Consider the following 21,693-nt stretch of genomic DNA (forward strand, 5'->3'; position numbering starts at 1 on the left):
AGCCTCTCACCCAGCTGCAAAACTGGCCCCATCCCCCTCCGCTCTCATTTCCTGCTGCCCTGACTCTTGGTTCTATGCAGAGCCTCCCAAGCTGTCCTAGGGATGCAGCTTCATTGCATCTTTATCCCCCACACAGTTCAACCTATCCTTCACCTCCCCAAGAAGGCTTCCCAGCCCCTACACAGGGAGTCCTACACTCCCTCCCATCCCTCAAGCCCAGGTTTCTCTAACTGTTATGAAGTTCCCAGGTACTATATACACTCAGAGCCCAGGACTGGCCCTGCCATCGTGGATGCTGGTTCCCTTCCAGGTGGATGCCTGAATCCCGCATGTAAACATATGCCCGTACACACTGCACATGCTTCACTCAGCCAACCAGTTTACTGAAAGCTTGGGCTTACAGACCACAGATTAGCCAAGCTATGCAACATCAAGCCAGTAAGAACATTTCTGCCCTGGATAAGCATAGACTAGAGGGTGCTAAATGTACCAGTATACTTTCTTCCTTTCCTTTCCTTTGCTTCCAGAAGGCCCGATGCAGACCCAGCTAGAGAAACCTCAGGCAAGGATTATCTCCATCTTTACAGTGTGTGTTGGCACCTCTCAACCCCAGCACTACTAAAATGTGAGGTTGGTTAATGAGCCTGAGTTTTGTAGGAAGTTTGGCAGCACTTATGGCCTCTGGCCGCTAGAGGCCAGTAGCTCCTCCACGCAAGCTGTGGCTGCCAAAACTATTGAGCTGAACAAGCTACCATCAGTGACCTGCACCCTCAGGACTCTGAGATAAGCCATGGCTCTGGAAACACAGAGCAAGAATGAGAATTTCCCTCACGTAACTGATACACAGAGAAAGCAATCACAGGTGACCCAGGCCGCTACAGCACAGGTCTGAAGCGAGACAGAAACCAACACGTTCACAAGGCAAATATAACTAAATGGCCCCCTCTCCTGCCACATAAGTGTTCGCAGCGGCGTGTCAGATAACAGCGATAACACCATGGCTTCCGCAGCCATAGACTGATATCTTCAGAGCACACATAGGAACCAATTCATTTTACAACCCAGGTGGGAAGGTGACATCACACCATTTTCCAAAGCCTCTTCCATCTGTCTCTCTCTCTCTCATTCCCTTCCTTCTTTCCTGGTCCTGAATCTGTGGGCTCAAGAAGTCCTGCTATTTCACCCTCACCGCCAACTGAAATCTCACGGGTGTGCACTGCCATGCCATACCTATCTTAGCCTTGTTATTTAGTTTTTGAGACTGGGTCTACGTTATCCAGGCTGCTTTTGTACTCGGATGCTCAAGCGATCCTTTTGCTAGGATAAGATATTTGTTACCAGGCAGTTCAAGGTTTTTGTTTTGTTTAAAAACAACAGTGAAGTCCCCTGAAGCATACGTGGAGACCAGCAGGCAACATCAAGCTTCAGACACTGCGGGCCACAGTGTGCTGGAAACGGTCCTACAACTCCACTCTACATGTGTGCTCACTGCTTTTTGGCAAATACAGCACCTGCTATCTCATAAGTTCATGGCATTTCTGGAAAGGCATACCCTGGGGGCTGATCTGTGGTCTCAAGTCTTTGAAATCACGTCTTCTCCGGACAAGGCCACCGTCCCCGTGACTGCTCCATATGGAATTTCCGGAATGATCAATCCAGAAATACTGCAAATCCAGTTAGATCGCTTGAGCCATGTGGGGTAGAAGTACTAGGGTCCCAGGGTCGCTGGGGTCAAAGCTTGGGTCTTGGAGACCCTAACGAGCTAGGCTTAGTCACTGTCCTCAATAGGGGAACTAAAGAGAAAACGAAGCAAGATTAATTCATGGTGGCCAAAAACATTGGGAAGAAGAAAAAATAAAGGAGGTCAGTGATCATGCACACTACCTAACACGAGGTTTATGCTCAATCAGAGGGCAAGGGTTTGTGAGACTATACCGTCCTGGCTAAGGTACGATTGTCCTCATCCCTGAAACACCACTGTCTCAGCTCCAGCAGAACTGTGTGAGAATTTCCCCACTGGTTAGCATCAGGTATCATTCTTGTCTTTCTCCCAGCATAAGACTCCTTGGGTAATATGAATTTCTTGGGGTTCGTTGACTCAACAGTTTAATAGCTGAAGGGAAGGGCCCATGGTCTCTCCTTAGGCTGCCTTTTCTCTTGCCAGGATGGTTACTTCAGGGCAGAGCCAGGCTAGGCCGACCCCCATGTTCTACTCTATCTGGTTCTAGGCTGTTTTCCCACCTGTAAAAGGAGCTGTTTAGGCCAGAAAAACATTAAATCTTTGCTGCCCAGTGTGGCAGTCACTAGCTATGGATGGCGCTGAGCACTTAAGACTGAGACATGCTTGAGTGCAGAACACAAGATAGATTTTTTTTTCTTAAAAAAATGTATTTTGGCACATATTTCAGAATGACATGCTGATTACCATTTCAGGTGTCCAGTTAAGGGGACTCAGCTGAGATGAAGAGAATCTGTCACCCATTTGGTAGAGCTAGATTTCAATCAAAGCACCCCCATCCTTTACCATGCCAGAGAGCTCCCCTGTGGTGTCCCTGGTAAAATATACTATGGCCAATTAAAAATATAGTACAAAAATGAAAAATTCTTATTAATAACTTTCATTTTCACGAGATATTATAGATACACGGGGTCAAATAAAGTTTTCTTTCTGAGATTAACTTTACTTATGTGTTTTTTTAAACCAAACACAACAAAAACAAACATTTTTCATGTGACTCCAGAAAATCTTAAATTATATCTGTAGCTTTCATATGTTCCCATGAGACAATGATAAGTTATAACCTATCAGCTGTTATCTGTGAAAAAAAAATGTATTTATGGGAAGCAGAAGCCAAATACCAAAGCTTTGCAACATCACAAATGAACTGTTACTCTGACTAAATTTCTAATCACCACTGCTTCCACCGCGAGGTATTTTGGTGTGTTTGGTGATAGACCAAAGGAGTGAGCTTCCTGGACACTGGCAGATGACGCCACCTAGTCACATTCTAGGGGACATACAGGGAGGCCAAAGGGACAGTAACACTCTTCTCTAAGGCTTTTAATGATCCACACATCCACAAAAGGATTTGCTCCATCAAATTTTGGCTAAAATGGTCTTTGGGGTCCTGTCACTTTTCATTCCTCTGCCGTATCTTTCCACTGTCACTCAAGAGTGAATTGCCTTCGTTTATATGCGTGGAGAAATGAGCGGCTATACAAAGACATGCTGAGAACGCAAATGCACAGAGAGCTGCTGAGGTCCAAGCGGCAGTGAGGCTGGCTCCGTTCCAGCTGGATTCCTGAAGACTGATTACCACTTCAGGTGTCCAGGAAAGACTGACAGTTAAGGGGACTCAGCTGAGATGAAGAGAATCTGTCACTTATTTGGTAGAGCTAGATTTCAATCAAAGCACCCCCCGTCCTTTACCATGCCAGAGAGCTCCCCTGTGGTGTCTATGACATGTAAACTGCAGGTTTTCAATTTCTAACAGGCAAGCACAGCACACCACCTGGTCTAACCTGTGCAAAACAAGCACATAGAAGGGTCTCTAAAATGGAGCCCCCACGGTGATTAGGGCCCTTGAATGAAAGCAGCTTAGGGTAAGGCTGGAACTCAGTGTCCTAAGCACGCTGGGTAAGTCTAGCAGTGTGCCACACTCCAGTTGTTCTCAGCTACATGGTGATGGGTCCAGGGATGTCCAAAAGGCTCAGGCACTTGTGAGGCAAAGGTGAGCAGGGTCTCTGTGATTCAAACACACTTCCTTCCTGGTTAATTAAGATCAGCGTTCACATTGTCTCTCCGGCCCAGGCAGGCAAAAGTCGTGCTTAGTACAGGGGAACTCTACACACAAGTTCAGGCAGGTGAGGGTGGGCCGGCTGAGGAAGCTCAAAGGCATTCCTACACATGTGGGTGGTGTGTGCTGGTCACCTGGCATCATCTTCACGGTGCGTGTGGAGACCTTCCTCTTAGAGGCTGAGTCATAATGATAAAAGACAGGAAACACTTCTGATGGAGCTGACGTTGTGGACTGAAGTTAAATCCTGGAACTATAATGGGACCACAGCTATGCCTTTCTTTATACTATCTCTACATGTGTGCACACAGGTTTGTGCACATGTGTGTGTGTATATGTGAGTGCATGCACACACGTGTGTATATGTGTGCAAACTTGGAGGTCAAGGGATGGCCAGCCGCGGATGCTGTTCCTTAGGTACCTTCCCCTTTCTTTGTTTCGAGGCAGGAGCTCTCATTGGCATAAAACTTTTAAAAATAGGCTAAGTTATGCGGCCATGAGCTCCAGGGACCTACCTGCCTTCGCCTCCCATCTTGCCATCCCTGGAATTATAAGTGTATGGCACTACATTCACTCAGCTTTTTAACTCGAGTTCTGGGGATTGAACAGACACTTGTGAGGCAAGTACTTTATCAAACCAAGCCATTTCCCAAGCTCCCCTCACTGAACCCTGTCATACACTCACCCCCCACCCCACACACACTCACACACCATTTCTACTTGGATTTTATCTTCAGATAAGAGTGAAGGAAGATTCCCCACTCGTTCAGCCCGTGTGAGCTTTGCTACCAGTGGATAAAGTAGGTCAGCCTAGCCTGGAAGGACAGCCCAGAGGCAGAGGGTGAGGACAGGACAGGTGATACAAGGGCAAACCTTGGAGACTGACAGTCAAGGGTTTGGTCTCAGATGCATGCTGCTGCAGCAGAACAGGTGACAGGGAGTTGAGGAAAAGGCAGATACAACCTGGTGGTCCTAGAACACGAAGGATGAGCCTGTTGGCTTGATCTGAAGCAGGTAACTCAGAACCATGGACGCGTTTGGTGGCAGTGTAGCTGGATGATGGGCATCAACCATGATGCCTACGCATGAACAAGTGAGGTCCTAAGCAGACGGTAGATGTAGGAGAAGAAGGGTTTGGATGTGGGCTTATAAAAGATCTGTCAGTACTGGGTCCCTGAATAGGGTAGGGGCCGTCTGGAGGAAGCTGTGAGATGTAGGATTAGGAAGGATCATGGTGACTGAGCATCAGTGTTCCTAAATCAGGTCCGCCTGGAATGCCTCCAGCCTGGGAGACTTTCTTGTATAACTCTCTCATCTTATAGAAACTTGCTCATCCAATTCACCCTTCAAATCTGGTTGTCGTCAGTGTACAGATCTATTACCTAGTTACAGACACCTTTTTTTACTCCGTCTAGGGCTCCATGTTTCTCCATCTCCCCATGTTTTCACGGAGGCCTAATAAAGCAGGAAGACAGCATTTGTCACGGGTGGCTAAGGAAAATTAATCATGGTTCTGTGAACAACTGGAAAACGTGTGTCCAGCATAGGGATTATGTGGCTTCCGGGATGTGACCCTACAGGAACAATGACCAAGGGCAGCCACAGTTATCCCAGGATGCTCAGACCATCTGGGCTTTCCCATATGCCTTGTGTTCTCTAACCTAAGTTGCTTTCCCAGGCCAGGACACTTGAGAAACCACAAATCGAAGCTCGACACTGGTGTTTAGCAGTTCTGGCTTAGAGCACACGCTGGGTAGGGAGAGGTGTGATGAAGGCGAGGTTGCTGGGTGTCTTTCAATGATTGATCTCTGCATGGAACCACAGAGCACTGATAGCCGGGAGGGATGATAAGCCTAATGCGGCATTCAGCACAGAACCCAGCATCCTCATTCTCAGTGTCAGTGGAGAAGAACCCAGCATCCTCATCCTCAGTGTCAGTGGAGAAGAACCCAGCACCCTCATCCTCAGTGTCAGTGGAGAAGAACCCAGCATCCTCATCCTCAGTGGAGAAGAACCCAGCATCCTCATCCTCAGTGTCAGTGGAGAAGAACCCAGTATCCTCATCCTCATCCTCAGTGGAGAAGAACCCAGCATCCTCATCCTCAGTGTCAGTGGAGAAGAACCCAGCAACCTCAGCATCCTCATCCTCAGTGTCAGTGGAGAAGAACCCAGCATCCTCATCCTCATCCTCAGTGGAGAAGAACCCGCTTTACCACCGCAGAAGTGTCATTCTGAAATTCAGCTTCACTCCTGCCTCCCAATCTCAGCTGTCAAGTGAACATTCTCTTCCTTAACAGAGATTTCTCTGGAACCCCAGGGCAGGGTGCCTGCTTTCAAAGGCTCCATTTGCTTCTCCATCCCAGGGACTGTCCTCTTCACGACTGACAATACTGTGTCTGGCGTTGGCTGCTTTCGGTAGTTGTCTTTCTTTGCTACCAGACTAAAAGTTCCACGAGGTCAGGAATGGCTTTTGGTTTTTCTCCAGCTGGCCTGGGTCAGCGTTTGGTGGGATCACACGTGCTTTAAAGACATGGCTCTAAATAAAAACATGTGGCATTGTGGAAGAGCCCATGTGTCCTAGCATGTGCTGAGGGGCATATCATGTGGGCCACTGGATTCCAGTTTGCTATTAATAAATGTTCAAAGGGCATTACTTTATCCTTGTGGATAACTCTATGTCTAACGCTGGTGAAGAATACAGATCAACAGTGCTCATCAACACGAGGAAAGGGGGGACCTACATAAGAGTGGCTGCCATTTACATGACCATCTAACCTAAAGAAAGCATATAATTTAAGTTCTGTCAGAAATATAGATAATAACAAATGGTTCAGACATCTTTGCTGGAATTTCCCAAAAGGTCTGACCCAGGAGAGTTCAAGAAGCAGGGCTCACAGTGTGCTTAGCCAGCTTCCGTCTCTTCCCCGGCTGATTCCTTCCCTTAACATAAGACAGTATCACAAGTCAATTGCTGTGCCTGCTTCTCTACTGAAAATTAAAAGCAAAAACAACCACTTTCCCAGGGCTGAAAACAAACAACTGACCAAAACCAACTTTCAGATGGACGGTGCACTGGCTCCAACAGGACCTCTTCCGCAGAAGATTTCAAATGCAGTCTGACCACTCTCTATTTCCTTCCTTTGCCTTGACTTTGAAGTCTAACTACTATGTAAGCTATGATTCCACAGGACTCCCTGTACATCCTAAGGTGGTAATTAGGGACTAGCCAATATTTAGACTAATTTAGGCAATGCTTCGGGATAGAGCAGGGTTTGAGATGGTGCCTTTGCAAGAATAGCCCAGTGTAAGATACAATCTAGGGTTCTGGGGTTCAGCACTAGATCCCCAAGAGACCAAAGGACTCACCTCCTCCCATCTGTCTCATGTGAGAATTAGTTACATGGGTCTGATGAATGCTGAGTAAACTAATTGAGGCGTGAGATTACTTATGTGGACGTAGCTTAACTACGTGGACTAAGGACGGAGGTCATTTGTGTCAATACGACTTAATTCTTCTAGGATCTTGTCCAGAGACAAGGCTATAAACCAAGAAAAAGCTTTTCTATTTGCCGCCGGAAATCCCAACAGTTTGCTCACTTGGGAAAACAGCTTGCTTTTCAATGATTCACTCAACAAGACTCCCCTCAAGAACCTCTGTTCACCAGCTCCAGGATGTCACCTACCAACCACGCTTTGCTAAAATCCAATCGCTTTCTGAAGGACTTGGGACTTGACATCTAAACCCCATCAATACACCTTCCAGTGGTCCCTCACCTAGACACCATTACGACTGTGGTCCTGAGGGTGACCTCATTTCAGCAATAAACTCAGCTTTTCTCTATTGACAAGGCTTTTGGGGGATTGTCTATACAGTCAGCCTTTGATGCGGCATCAGTCACAATCTCTCTGGAAACAGGGAGCACAGGTAAGAGCAAAGACATCCTTATTAACTGTTGAGGGCTTTAGAGTTACTAAACATAAGCACCTTTTCCCTCCGTAATAAAGCAATAAAACTTCTTTATTTGTTCCTCCTCTGGGGACAACGGCCATTGTTTGGAACACCTGACCAATACTTTTCAAGGGTGCACATTTAACCCTCTTTCTCCTATTATTTTCAAGATGGGGGCCATGATTCAAGATTTTGCAAAATAAACTTGCATTCATTTGAGGGTATAAGTAAGCAAGACAAAAAGCCACAAAAGGGAAACTAACTTGCAAGTAAACATTAGAAATGACTGTCTAATCTCAAATACACGAACTCTCTCTCTTTATAAAATACCCTTTAAAACTTCCCTCATTAAGCCAGAAAGTTACTTTAGCCCCAGCAATGCCCACATGATACAGAAAAGTTGTATGGTTTGAATCTTTTCCTTCCCTTGCCCCACCATGAGAAACCTTTGGGTGTTTGGAAAAACACACCCGGAACTAATATTTAATCAGCCTACGGTGAGGTCCAGGAATCGCTGGTGTTTTGCTTTGGTTTTCTTTTTCAGCAGTACTTTAATGGTTCAGCCAGGCGAATACACTGGTCCCACACCATTAATTGTTCTGGAAAGCAAAGTCCAGCTTTCATCCTAAAATTCCCCAGCTGAAAAAAACCGGAACAGCTCACCAGATCAGTCCCTCCAGGGTCCTACAGTGTGGCATCTCTGCCCCAGTCCCCCAGCCAGTGAGGAAGTATTAAGTCACAAAAGCCCGGTCCTGCTGTGAGCACCAACCCTGCTCTCTCGGGCAAGCGCTCCTGGCCCCAGCTGGTTCAGCCAGCGGGCTTCCAAGCTCTAATCTGCAGCTTTGGGTGCCTGCAGCTCCCCAGTCAGCCACGCAGAGGAAGCAGAGCTGAGATCCCAAATCCGGCTTCCTTTTACCTTAAAGAAACTTCCTCGCTTGTCCAGACCGCGGGCGCCCATGGTCCAAGCTGACATTTCCCCCAGCGAGGCTCTACTGCGTGCCCGGGACTCCTGAAGGTACAGACATTTTCAATGGTTAGTCCAGCCTGTAGGAAATTCCTTTCTAAACCACAGAACACTCACAACAACCTTCCTGCCAAGATCTTTTTCCGTCAACAACATTGTGCCATTTATTTCCCACCAAAGCCCTTACATCTCCTTTCAGCCCGATTTCCTGCCGCAGCCAGCACTCTTCCTAGACCGTGCCCCACCTCGCTGCCCCACCCCCTCTGCCAGTAGCTGACGTAGAAGGTCCTTAGGACTCCGGGGAGCATAATGATGGCTTTGTGTGTTTGCTTGACCCCATGCTGAAGTCCAAAAGGAACCAATATTAGTTGTCCCCATAATCTGCTCTGAAAGCTTATAGATTTCATATGGCAGACCGCAGAAGAATGGAGTTCTCTATGTCCCAGGAAATCCTGCTGTTAGGGGGTGAGGTCAGCATTCCCTCAGTCAGCTCCCCTCCCGGGCAAGCAAGGTCAGCAGAAGGGCACTAGGGAGAAATCCCTCTGTTTTTCCCCCTAAGAAGCCAGCGGGACTGGATGCAGCCCAGAGAGTTACTGTTTACAGAGCTCATTTGTGTAAGAGGACGCCTGTAAACAGCTCCGATCATCCAGGGGCTTGGGGGTTGGGCTCGCTTTTGGAACGCAGGAAAATTTAAAGAGGATAACAACATGGTCCTGAATCATCATCCAGACTATCTCGCTTGGAATTTCCCCTCCTAGAACACAGCACTATAAGAAACTACTTATATCCACACATACCGTACAACGACTTCCTTCCACCTTCATGGCTAAGTTAAGTGGGTACACACACCTAGTGCAATGGACCTGGCTGAGACAGGTGTGCACTGAGGTGGCAAGGGAAGTCCTGAAGTCTTCTTGTCCAGTGAAACGGAACAGGTTTAAACACAAAACACACAAAGTGCTCTCTCTCTTTCCTCTCTCCCCTTCTCTCAGTCTCCCACCCCCTCCTTTCCTTTCCCTCCCCCTCTCAACCATACACCAGCATCCCTACTTGCTATAACATGTACAGGCCAGGGCACATTGCAGACGTGAACAACACAGGAAGTAGGAAGTGAAAACATCACTCAAATCGTTAAGGAATATTAAAAGTGGTTGGGCTGCAGGCATGAGGTGGGGAGGTACCAAAGCCTGGGTGACAGAGCCAGCACCAGACACTGAATTTTGAGAATGCTGTTAGCCATGGCCTAACAAGGGGAAAAGCAAAGTCTACCACAGAGCAATGCCTGGGTGTGAAAGCAATAACCTTCGCAGAGACTCCTTTGGCCCCAAACCGCCTCTCAACTTACACCCACAGTGAGCTATTTGGTTGGACTCACGTGTGGAATCTCGTCTAGGAGAAACAGTCTCTCACATACCCAGCCTTCCTTCCCAAACCTCCTCTAGTTGAGGTGTTGCTCCAGGTCTTGGTCATTTTAAGTCTCTCCCGCATTCTGTTCCATGCGTTACCCTGCTGGGATGAAGGCCAGTGTTCAAAAAGCCTCCTGGAGAGGTGGCAAGCTTCATGGCGATCCCGTGACTCTAGAGGTTCAGGTTCCGGCTCAGCATCTAAGTGGGAGCCTAGCTCCAGCGTTTTTGAAGTCCATCCTTATTAGCAACGTCCATAGACTGGCGTCACTCCAGAAGGAAAACACAGCGCTGTGTTCAGAACTGGAGCGGGATGGGAACCTTGGGCAGCAGCCGTTTAACTGTTTAGACTCAGAAACACAGACACTTTAACAGAGTGTACGCTTTAAACAAACCTGAGGCTTGTCATCTTTCTTTCTTCTGGACGTTTTCCTGGCAGAAGATTCCGCATAGCCTGGCAATTCAGGAATTGCTAAGGGAGAGCCAAGACTTCATTCCTCATCCAGAACAGTTTCTTTGTTTGGCTCTAGGGTTTTCCACATACAAACCTTTGCTGATGGGCTAAAAAAGCACACAAGGAATTTTGCTTTTGGCCATGAAGTCGTCAGAACCCCTGAAGTCTGCTGCTGCTTTAATTAGCTGCTGACACCTGAATACACCTGTACCTCAGGCAGTCCAGATTAAACGTTCAGCTGGATTCTGTGGGGCCGGCAGATTGCTGTATTTCTTTAAAGGATGAAGGTGATGTTTTTCCTTTATTGTAAAGCTTTTCTGAGACAAGACCACCTTGACAAGTGCCATAGCAGGTACATGTCACATAATGGAAGATGGGGACGGTACCACAGCTGAACCAGGCTGGACAGTGCATGTGTGTGCATAGATGCGTGTAAGGTGTTTGGTACCCGGGAGTTTGAGCTCATGACCATTCAATGCAATGTTTTTCTTCCTAAGTCATAATTTTTTCAGTACTTTGGCCCAACATCCACAGCATAATCTCGAGGTGACTGTAGTCCTGTTCCCCTCCTTTCAGCTCCCGGTCCTTCCCGGAGATATCATCCAGCCGTGGGATCCCCAAACTACCCGGTTACAACTGGACAACAAAGCAAAACTGTACCGTAGCTCCAGACACAATAATGTTCCTCCAGGTTTGGACAGCTAAAGACCTCGCCTGGTTCCTGTGAAGGGTAAGTCATCAGATTCTTGAAAAATGTGAGCCGTCTGTCCAGTGTTCTCTCTTCCCAGACACCACCAAGAACTAGCAAAAAGCCACTGCAACAGTTTGGAGTAGCCAGGCCTTTCCGCCAATCACTGAAAGGATGGAAGAGGAGCCCCAGGAGAGAAAGAACAAAGGCAGGAAACAGGTGCTCCTCAGTCTCCCAGAGACCCCGGGCGGCCCTCTGCCATTGGCCTCTGTGGCTTTCCAGGTGGTTGGGCCCATGAGTGACATCTGAGTTACTGAAAGTGCAAATGACACCCACGTCCTCTGGCTCCGTGCCAGCTGTCCTGGAAGCATGCTGAGCCAGTGCGCTCCAAGTCCTAGGAGTTACCTGGGCAGGCACTGAGGCCACCACTCCTGCCTGGACATGGCCACAGGCTGGCCTCTGTGGAGTCGAATGCAGAGACAAAGGCAGAGGTTCTGGAGTATGGCAGGCTGATTAATGGAGCTGCTTCAGTTCAACATGCTACCTTGTGCTACCGTGCTGGGGGAGGGAGCGGATCTGGGAAAGGCTGAAGGATTGGCGCTTGCACTCATGTATTGTTTAAGGACAATATGGGATATATTCAGCATGATATATATCATATGTGGTTCAAACACAAACTAAGATGGGTACTGAGTAACCCAGGGGACCACAGCCCCATGCTTGGTCTGTTGCTGACAGAAATGCTATTATGTGGCATTTGAGCTGTTGAGAGGCAGACTTCCCCCTTCCAAACCTCTCTTTTTCCCTTCCTCTTAGCTTATTCAAACTGTATCTTCTATTTGGAAAAAAAAAGGACATATTTATGGTATGCAATATCATATTTTTGAAATCTGTATACAGTGTGAGTAGCTAACTCAGGCTAACCAGCATGTCTGCCAGCCCGTGCTTGTTTACGTGGGGCAACACTTAAAAGTCTCTGCAACACTTAAAAGTCTTTATCTCCTGAGACAGTATATCACTATATAGCCCTATGATGTAAAACCTGCTACATAGATCAGGCTGGTCTCAAACTCACAAAGATCTGTCTACCTCCACCTCCTAAGTGCTGGGATTAAAGGCACCACCACTCTTAGCAAATATACATTATTATTAATTACAGTCATCATCATCATGTTGTACAATAGATCTTCCAGATTTGTTTCTCTGTCTGAATGAAGTTTTGTTCGCTTTGCTCAGCCTCACCCTAGTCCTGTCTCCTCTGCTACTTTAGGTCACAAGTGCAAACCCCACCAAAGAGCAGCAGATGCAGCAATTGGAAATCTATCACTCACAGTGAGGCCTAAAACACAAAGTTCAGGGACGGGGAGATAGCCTAGTGGTTAAGAACACTTGCTCTTGCAGAGGACCTGGCTTCCATTCCCAACACCCACACGGCAGTTTACAACCATCTCTAAACTTTAATTCCAGGACGCACATGATACAGACGCCAGACACACATGTGAGCAAAACATTCCTTCATATAAAATAAATCTAAAAAAAAGACAAGAGAGAAAGAAAAGAGAAAAGAAAAGGAAAGAAAAGAAAGAAAGGAGGGAGGGAGGGAGGAAAGAAAGAGAGAGAGAGAGAGAGAGAGAGAGAGAGAGAGAGAGAGAGAGAGAGAGAGAGGGAGGAAGGAAGGAAGGAGGGAAGGAAGGGAGAAAGAAAGAAAGAAAGAAAGAAAGAAAGAAAGGAAGGAAGAAAGAAAAGCAAGACAAAACACAGGGCTTTGCTAGCCCTGAGTTCCTATCCCCAGATCATACACAACTTTTTTCTACTCAATACTTTTTTCTTTTAGTAGCTGAGTGGAGCATAGCAACTGGGCTTATCTTAGTAAACAAGATCTCATTCTTATAATTATTTTACTGCCAAAATGACTCACCCCAGGGGACCAGTCAGGGTAAGTCCAAACCTGACCAAGGTGCTACACCCTGCCTGGCCCTTTGAGCAGCTCCTGCTACATCGGACCTTTCTCCGCCTGGCTTTTGTCTTCTGTGAGAGCAGGGAGCTCCCGTCTGTGTCCAGAAAGGTCTCCGAGCATTTCCATTACTGCTTTAATATTGCCAGGGATTTTTCAAGTTGGACAGGAAAGTGTAATTCCAGAGTCTGGCTCAACAATTTAAGTTATGTGGATTCAAAAACAGTTTTCAGTGTCTTGTCTTTCACTCAGCAGTTAAACTTTTTTTTTTTTTTTGAGACAGGGTTTCTCTGTGTAGCTCTGGCTGTCCTGGAACTTTCCCTATAGACCAGGCTGGCCTCAAACGCAGAGACTGGCCTGCCTCTGCTTCCCAAATACTGAAATGATTAAAGGTATGCACCAAGACCGCCCAGCACCCAGCTTTCAAACTACTTCTTCTTCTTCTTCTTCTTCTTCTTCTTCTTCTTCTTCTTCTTCTTCTTCTTCTTCTTCTTCTTCTTCTTCTTCTTCTTCTTCTTCTTCTTCTTCTTCTCCTTCTCCTCCTCCTCCTTCTTCTTCTCCTCCTTCTCCTCCTCCTCCTCCTCCTCCACCTCCTCCCCATCATCCTCCTCCTCCCCATCCTCCTCCTCCCTATCCTCTTCCTCCTCCCCACTCCTCCTCCCCATCCTCCTCCCCACCCCTCCTCCCCCTCCTCCTCCTCCTCCTCCTCCTCCTCCTTCTCCTCCTCCTCCTCCTCCTTTTCCTTCTTCTTCTTCTTCTTCTTCTTCTTCTTCTTCTTCTTCTTCTTCTTCTTCTTCTTCTTTTCTCCTTCTTCTCCTTCTTCTCCTTCTTCTTCATCTTCTTCTTCTTCTTCCAGTTGTATCTCTTTTTGTTTGTTTTGAGACAGGCTTTCCCACTAGAGTCCTGGTTGCCCTTGAACTCTCAATTCTCCTGCTTTAGCCTCTTAAGCAATGAGCTTACAAGTGTCTATCCACACATCCAGCTCTAAGAGTTTTCAGATGGTGAAAACTTTTCATTTACAAGAGAGACAGGCTGGAGAGGTGGCTCACTTCATAAGAGGGCTTACAATTCTTGTAGAGGACCTGGATTTGGTTCCCAGCAACCACATGATGGCTCACAACCACCTGTAACTTAGGTTCCTGGGGGATCTGATGCCCTCTTCTTACCTCCACGGGCGTCTTCACAAACATGGCACACATACATAGTAGACACAGACACACAACTGTCAGGAGAGGCTCTCTTATTTCATTGTGTAGATCTTAAGGATCCAAGTCAGGTCATCAGGCTTGGCAACAGGTACCTTCACTGCTGAGCCATCCCACTGACCCAAGAAAATGACATATTTTAAAAGACACAGACCCTGTGGGGAGACTTATGCATACCATAGTAGCAATCTTACACTGTACCCCCTTATACAAGTGTTAGGGTAGAATATCTCTGCCACACTGTCATCCTCCAGTATGGCCACAGCTCTGAGTGTGTTCTTGTGTTTTAGACAGAACACAGTTCTTTAGTCCACCGGAGCTCATGCTGTGACTTCTCTCATTTCTGTTCTGTGTGTGACCACAGTACAGTCCTGGAGGAGACTATAGACTGTATCTTGTACCTGACATACTACTTGAGTGCGGCCCACCTCCTCCCCTCTCTGGGTGTGTCTGGATGGACACCGACTCAGGCTAGTAACAAACCAGCTGCTCTCAGGTTAGTAGGCATTTTTGCTCAGGAACTAGAGAGGCACACAGTAGGCACTTACGTTAGAAAGTTGGATCTGGCACATGTAACGGCTCAGTTTGTGGGAAGCAGATATCCGGAGCATGTGGAGAAAGGAGCCTGAATGGATATAAGAGGCCACTGGAAGATGCAGGTAAGGGGTGTGCACCTGAGTCTCGAGCAGTCTCACAGATGCATAGTCTTTGCCCAGAAAAGCTAGAGGGGTCTGAGGTGACCATGGCTTCTCAGAAACAGGACAAAGTTAAGGATGTTATCCTCCAGTCGGGACTTTAAGTCAAAGATGTTGAAATAAACTAATGAAGGCTCTAGGAATGAAAAAGGCCCCTTGACAAGCATAGCTTTGGATAATGACACCTTTGATGAAGATTTTTCAGTAAAGGGAGAACAGATTAGAGACCTGGTAGGTACCTGCTCTTCCATATCACTGCAAAACTGAGGATAATGGGTGCATCCAATCCCATTTCCCTCCTTCCCCTTCTCTTGCCCCTCCCCTTTTTCTGCCTCTCCTCCACCATCCTGCTCTCTCTCGGCTCAGAATTAGATCATAGGATGCAGTTGTGGACTGACGGAAGATGTTTGTGCCCTGTCTTCTTTTAATCTGGTCTCATAGGATGCAGTTGTGGACTGACGGAAGATGTTTGTGCCCTGTCTTCTTTTAATCTGGTCTTTGTGACCCCCCTAAGGAAGTTTCAACTCCACATTTAATAAACACAAATATTTTCATTGGAGTGACCCCAAGTATCAGTCATTTTCATACAGAGACTACTTTCTGGAGCAAACTCCATTAGGTTATCTTAATTACTTAGTCATTTTCTTATACAATTTCAGTTAGCAGACTGAAGATTGCTCTTCAGTTCTAGTTGGTTTTTGCATCATTTTTTCTTTTCTAGTGTCAGTTGCTAAGCTACTGAAGAATATGTTTTATTCTAATTTTTGTAATGCTGGGTATCGAACCCAGGGCCAACTGCCTGATCATTAGGTGTTCAATCACTGGGCTTCACCCCAGCTCACTTATGTCTTACCTGCTTAACAGTTTTTGCTTCCGTGCATATGTCTGTGATCCATAACAAACTGGTTTTTGTACAGGATATGAAGTATAGAAAGTTGAGGGGATTTTTCCACACAGAAATTCATGTAATCTAAAATGTAAAGAGAATAATTTAAAGAACAAAGTATTCTCTATTCTTTAATATTTTTATCTTATTCCTAGCAACTGTGCTATTTGTAAAAGTAATGAACATATCAAATTCACTGACTACAAAATAATGTCCTGCATTACTAGGCATGGTGACACATACATATTCCCAGCATTTGGAAGACTGAAGCTAGAGGAACTAGAGTCCAAAAATCAGCCTAGGCTACATAATTATAACCAGACTAAAAAAAAAAAAGTTCTGGGTCAAAACACGACACTTACCTCTCAGAAGTAAGGAAAGAGGAATATCATTGCCACATACTATACATAATATAGTGCCTGGGAGTGTACAGGGTCTTTAATACCATGAACTGAGTTGTGCTGTGTCTGAATATATCTTCCCAGACAAAATGCTCATGGTTTGAAAGCTTGTTATTCAGCTGGTAGTGTTCTTGGAAGGTGATTGGATCATGAAGATACTAACCTCATTAATGCAAGCCATAGCTGGATGAGAAATCAAGAGGTAGGGCCTAGTTGGAGGGCAGAGCTTATCTCTAGCCCAGCCCCCTGCCCCTCTGCTTCCTGGCCACCAGGAATTGAGCAGCCTATCTCTACAATGCGCTTCTGCCATTATTGCCATGGGCCTAAAGGGAAAGGGGCTTCTTTCTTTATAAAAAAATCATTTTCATTTTGTCAGAACAACAAGAAGTCACATACATGATTGCTGCCTTCTCCTCTTCCTCCTGGGTGACCGGATCCAGGATCTGGGAAAGTATACTTTCGCCAACCTCCACAAATTACTCCTCCCACTTTCTTCTTTTCATACTGTGTGTATTGGGGACTTAAGAAAACTAGAACTTTATCATTAAGACATTTATCCTTCCCTTTAAATCAGGAAAGTGCTGAAAACTGTTCAGCAGCTGGCTTGCTGGGGACGCAAAGCCCCAGTTTTAACATCTGCTTGTTTTGTGGTATAAATACTGCTACCACGGCTGACTCTAACCTTCCCGAATGACTTCAGCAGACTGGCAAGAGACACAGACATGTAATGATCAGCTCTGGTGAGCAGGCAGAACCAAAGCCAGTGCACCATTGCACTCGCTCACCAAGTCTAGGCCACAACGTCTTTGAAGCGGTTTCATAATTTGATTATTCATACACTGGAGCAATAAACTGCAGCAAATGTAGGAAATCAGATCTGAAGATTGAGACCATGCTTTATCCACAAATCACCTATTTGTCACCAGTTGGACACAGCTGCTTCTGGCTACCATCTTAACCAAGGTAAATGATGCCATTAGGATAACCTTAAGGAATTCGTGTGTTTAGTCTGTTATCTTAGGCTTTGTGAGTTCCATTTTCTTAGAGGTTAGACAAGAAGACAGTGGGAATCCTATCTGTTTATTAAAAGTACTACCATAGGGCCAGGGGAGATGGCTCACAGGCTAAGAGTACTGGCTGCTCTTCCAGAGGACTTGGGTTTGATTCCCAGCACCCACACGGCAGCTCACAGCCACCTGTAACTCCAGCTCCAGGTGATCTGACCTTGTGTGGGCACTACACATATGTAGTACAAAAGCAAAATATCCATATACATTAAAAAAGAAAGTAATACTATTGAGGTTGGGGAGTAAGTCCTTGGTTAAAGTGCTTGCTTTACCAAGTGTGAGGACAAGGACTTAGATCTCTGGCACCCATATAAATGCAAGGTGGGTGTGGTGGCCCATCTGTAATTCCAGGAGAATTGGGAGGTCCAAACAGTGGATCCAGGAACAAATGAACTAAACTGGATGAATAGGTGAGCTGTGAGCTTACGTGAGAGACCCTGCCTCTACACATAAAGTGGAGCGTGACTGAGGGAGGAATTCAACATCAACCTTAACCTTCACATGCATGTACACCCATGTGCATCAACACATATAAACATATATATATATACATGCATGAACACAACATACAAACAAATTAACACACAAATAGGAAGACTATATTCCTCCCTCATCTATGGTTTCAGTTACTCAAGTTCAATTCTGGTTTGAAGTACTAAATGGAAAATTCCAGAAATAAACAGTTGATAAATTGTGCACCCTCCTGCACAGCATGATGGATGCTTGTATGTTCCCACCTGGGACTTGAAGTGTCCAGTGCCTCTGTGCATTATCACCTGTCCATCTCTCATTCTGCAGCTGCCTTGGTTTTGAGACCAGCAAGTGTATTCAAGAAATTCTTATTTTACTTAACAATGGTCTCAAAGCATAAGTGATGTTCGCAACTTGGATAGATCAAAGGGAAGTCATGAAGTGTTGCTTTTAAGAGAAAAAGTGAAGATTGGCAGCTTGTTAACCTAAACAAAAATCAATAAATTTTCGAATTAGGAAGAAGGGGAAAATGTGGTAATTTTATAGTCATACCTCAAAGTGCAAAATCTATGGCCATGGTGTGTGATAAGTGCTTAATTGAGATGGAGAAATAACTGATGCATATGTGGAAATACAGGACACACACGGGTTCTATGCATGTGTTTACGCATCCTTTAAGGGGGTTCTAATCATCCCCCATGTCTTAAGTTTTGTTTCTTGTTGCTGTGATAAAATAAGCAACTTAGGGGGTAAGGGGTTTATTTGAGCTCATGATTCCAAGTTAGAGTCCATCACTTAAGGGAAATCAGAGCAGCAGGATTTTGAATCACATCCACAGTCAAAAGCAGAGAGAGGGATCCATACATTCCTACTGCTAAGCTTTTTCCCACTCTTATACAACCCAGAACCCAATTGCGGGGAATGATGGCGCCCGCTTGTAGGCCAGGTCTTCCCACATCGATTAATGCAACCAGGACAATGTGGCCACACTGTCCTACAGTCAGAGTCTGGAAATCAGCAAAGGAGAGGCACAAAGAAGCAGGCCTACAAAATATTCTGTGTCTACCAGAGTCATGGGAGCCCACACAATGCTTTCAGTGCTGCCATCACCAAACAGGGGGCTGAATGTCAGTGATGGTGCCTCAAGCTTTTAGCATGGTTTTTGGTTGGTCAGTGGCATTCATGTCCATTACTGAGAGATGTAAGTATACGGGTTTAGGGTAATGCATGAATCTCATTACAAACCACTCAGTTTGGCCCAGGTGATAACTGCCAGGACACCTGTTGACCTCTCTGGCTCTCTTTGAGGGCAGCGTTTTCTTTTTCACAATCAGCCTCATTCCTATCCTCTCATTCAGGGGTCCTTTGTTGTGTCCCTTCCCCTCTTTTAAAAGGAGGTTAGACAGGATAGGTGCAGCTAGTGTGGAGCCTAGGGTGGAGCAGGCTCAGGTCCTATCACGGAATGTCAGAGCAAGATGACACGTGTCTGAGGAGGTGGCTTCAAGTCAAGGAGTCAGACTTCTAGAAGAAGAAAAACATGGCATAGGATCAGATGAGCTCATGGATGGGCAGTCTATGTGGATAGTAGCGCTAGAGCCTGGGTTCTCCTGCTCCTCAAGGGGATGCTGGGGCCAGAGGACAGATGAATGCCCATATATATGTTTGATGTCTGAACGTTTAACAGTCATACACCGAGACTGTTAAGTAAATTCTATTCCATTCTTCCGTGACAGATGTGCCTTTGCGAGGACATTGAAGGTCCTATTCTGTAGAGTTTCATACTCTGTGGTGCTTTATGCCTCAATGAAATGAGACATGGGTTAGTTCTGAAGATGTCAGCCCGTCCTTCCTGTCTTGTCTGTATCTTGTCTTCTCCTCACTCTGCAGCCTATGGATGAGACAGCAGGGGCAGGTGCAGCCTTTGGGTGGAGTGATTTGGAGACAGCTTGTGCAGGCTGCAGGAGCAAGGCCTTGCAGGCAGAGATTTCAGAACACAGGGCATATGGAACCTGATCAAGACTTAGATGGAATCTGAGCTCAAGAGTGGCTCAACCTTTCTGTCCCATAGACTTGTCCCTCCATGGAGAGGAGAGTGATGAGACAGGAACAGGGGGCGGAGCCCAGGTCTCAGGGCACAGAAGGGCGGTGGGCAGTATTACCTCAGGGCTCAAGGCTGAAAAGGCCCACCTTCTTCTGCTGCTTTGCTTCCATTCTTCCTCAGTTCCCATCAGTCTTAGTTTGCAGAAGTATACCTGTTTATACCCCTGTGACACTTAGAGAAAGTAGGCAGCATGAATTCGAGAGCCAAGAGGGATCCAAGTTTCCTTCTGATGGGTCCTTGAAAGCATCCTGGCTGCTGGGCTCTTTTCTTCACCTTTGTATTTCTCTATAGCCTCTTCACTGGGGGGCTACCATCTTGGATTACTCCCAGTGCATTCTAAACTAGCTGCCATGTCATCTTGAAAGTCAAAACACATTCAGTTAGTCTTGAAAAACCCTTCTACCTTGTGTCTGCAACCAAGAGGCCGTATTCACTGTCTTGGCTCTAGGATAATGGTAACAGCCTTTCTCCACCTCCTAGCCTCATATTATTGCAGAGAATAAAAAAGTGGGTGACACCACGTGATTATATTGAGTAAACAAGGCCTTTCTCTTGGGTGACTACAGTAATCTTGAATGGAGGAAAAGAAGAGATCATAAGTTAGTACTTTGCTCAGCATCTTATGCTTCTGCAGGAAGGAAAGTTTCCATCAGCTTCAAGGATGGGCCAAACCAACCCCTTCACATTCTTCACTGAAATGATGTGGGGAGGGGTCTGGATAATTCAGAGTTAATGTCTTGTTGCTCTAGAGACAATAATTATAGCGGCTAATCTTGACTATCAACTCGATGGAACTTAGAATCACATCATGGGTGTGTCTCCGAGGATAGTTCCAGAGAGGTTTAAGAGAGGCAAGAAGACACACCCTGAATGTGAGTGGCACTAACCCATGGGCTGGGCCCCCCCCCCCCCGAATCAAAAGCAGAAAGTAAACTGAATGCCAATGTTTATCTCTTTCTGCTTCTTGATGACAGACGGAAAGTAACTGGCTATCTATCCTTCATACCTTCCCTGCGTGAGGGACTGGGACCCTCAAAGTGTGAGCTGAAATAAGCCCTTCCATGCTCAGCTGCTTTTAGCAGGTATGTTGTCATGGTGATAAGTCCCTAATACAGCCAACTGGTTGGTTTCTGGTATTTCGAGTTACAAAGCGCTTTTATATATAAACTCCCATATTACCTGTCTCCTTGGAGATTACACCTGCATGTTGTCTTTGTGTGGAACATGACACTCCCCCCACAGTGCTAGAAGCTTCTATTTTAACCAAAGCTTTCTCCCCAGACTCTGTCAGCTAGGCCTTATTACTTGGAAGTATTTCCCTACAAACACGTTTTCCCCCTGTATCCTGTTTCTAAAATTATTATTTTCTACTTTTTCAGTACTTCATCAGATTAGACAAAGGCAGCAGACAGAAGTCAACTCATCCTGCTGTCACATTTGCACATTATTTCTGGGTTTCAACTGGTTCTTTTTCCTGGTTCAAACAGAAATAAGACAAAACAAAACCTGCAGGGTTTGAGAGTTTTCTTCCTGCTCCCCCACCTCCTTTTCTGAACGCAGGAATATCTGTCTACGAAAAGTAGCCGAAAAGCACTCATTTCTTGTTTCTTCCTCTCAAATTCAGCTTCAGATGCCGACTTTCCACTTCACATTCCGTT

At 46.1% G+C, this 21,693-nt stretch overlaps 1 protein-coding gene across 1 annotated transcript in view; it reads right to left on the reverse strand.

Annotated features, from left to right (window-relative positions):
* Positions 1-21,693, reverse strand: part of Rin2 (Ras and Rab interactor 2) — a 158,748-nt gene that overhangs the window by 82,207 nt on the left and 54,848 nt on the right. Inside the window, 2 exon segments of the mRNA XM_038331358.2 lie at positions 8,663-8,755; positions 15,963-16,079. Coding sequence (XP_038187286.1) covers positions 8,663-8,719 — 57 coding nt within the window. The 5' untranslated portion in view covers positions 8,720-8,755; positions 15,963-16,079.

Source organism: Arvicola amphibius, chromosome 5, assembly GCF_903992535.2.
Source record: "Arvicola amphibius chromosome 5, mArvAmp1.2, whole genome shotgun sequence".
In the NCBI taxonomy this organism is placed as follows: Eukaryota; Metazoa; Chordata; class Mammalia; order Rodentia; family Cricetidae; genus Arvicola; species Arvicola amphibius.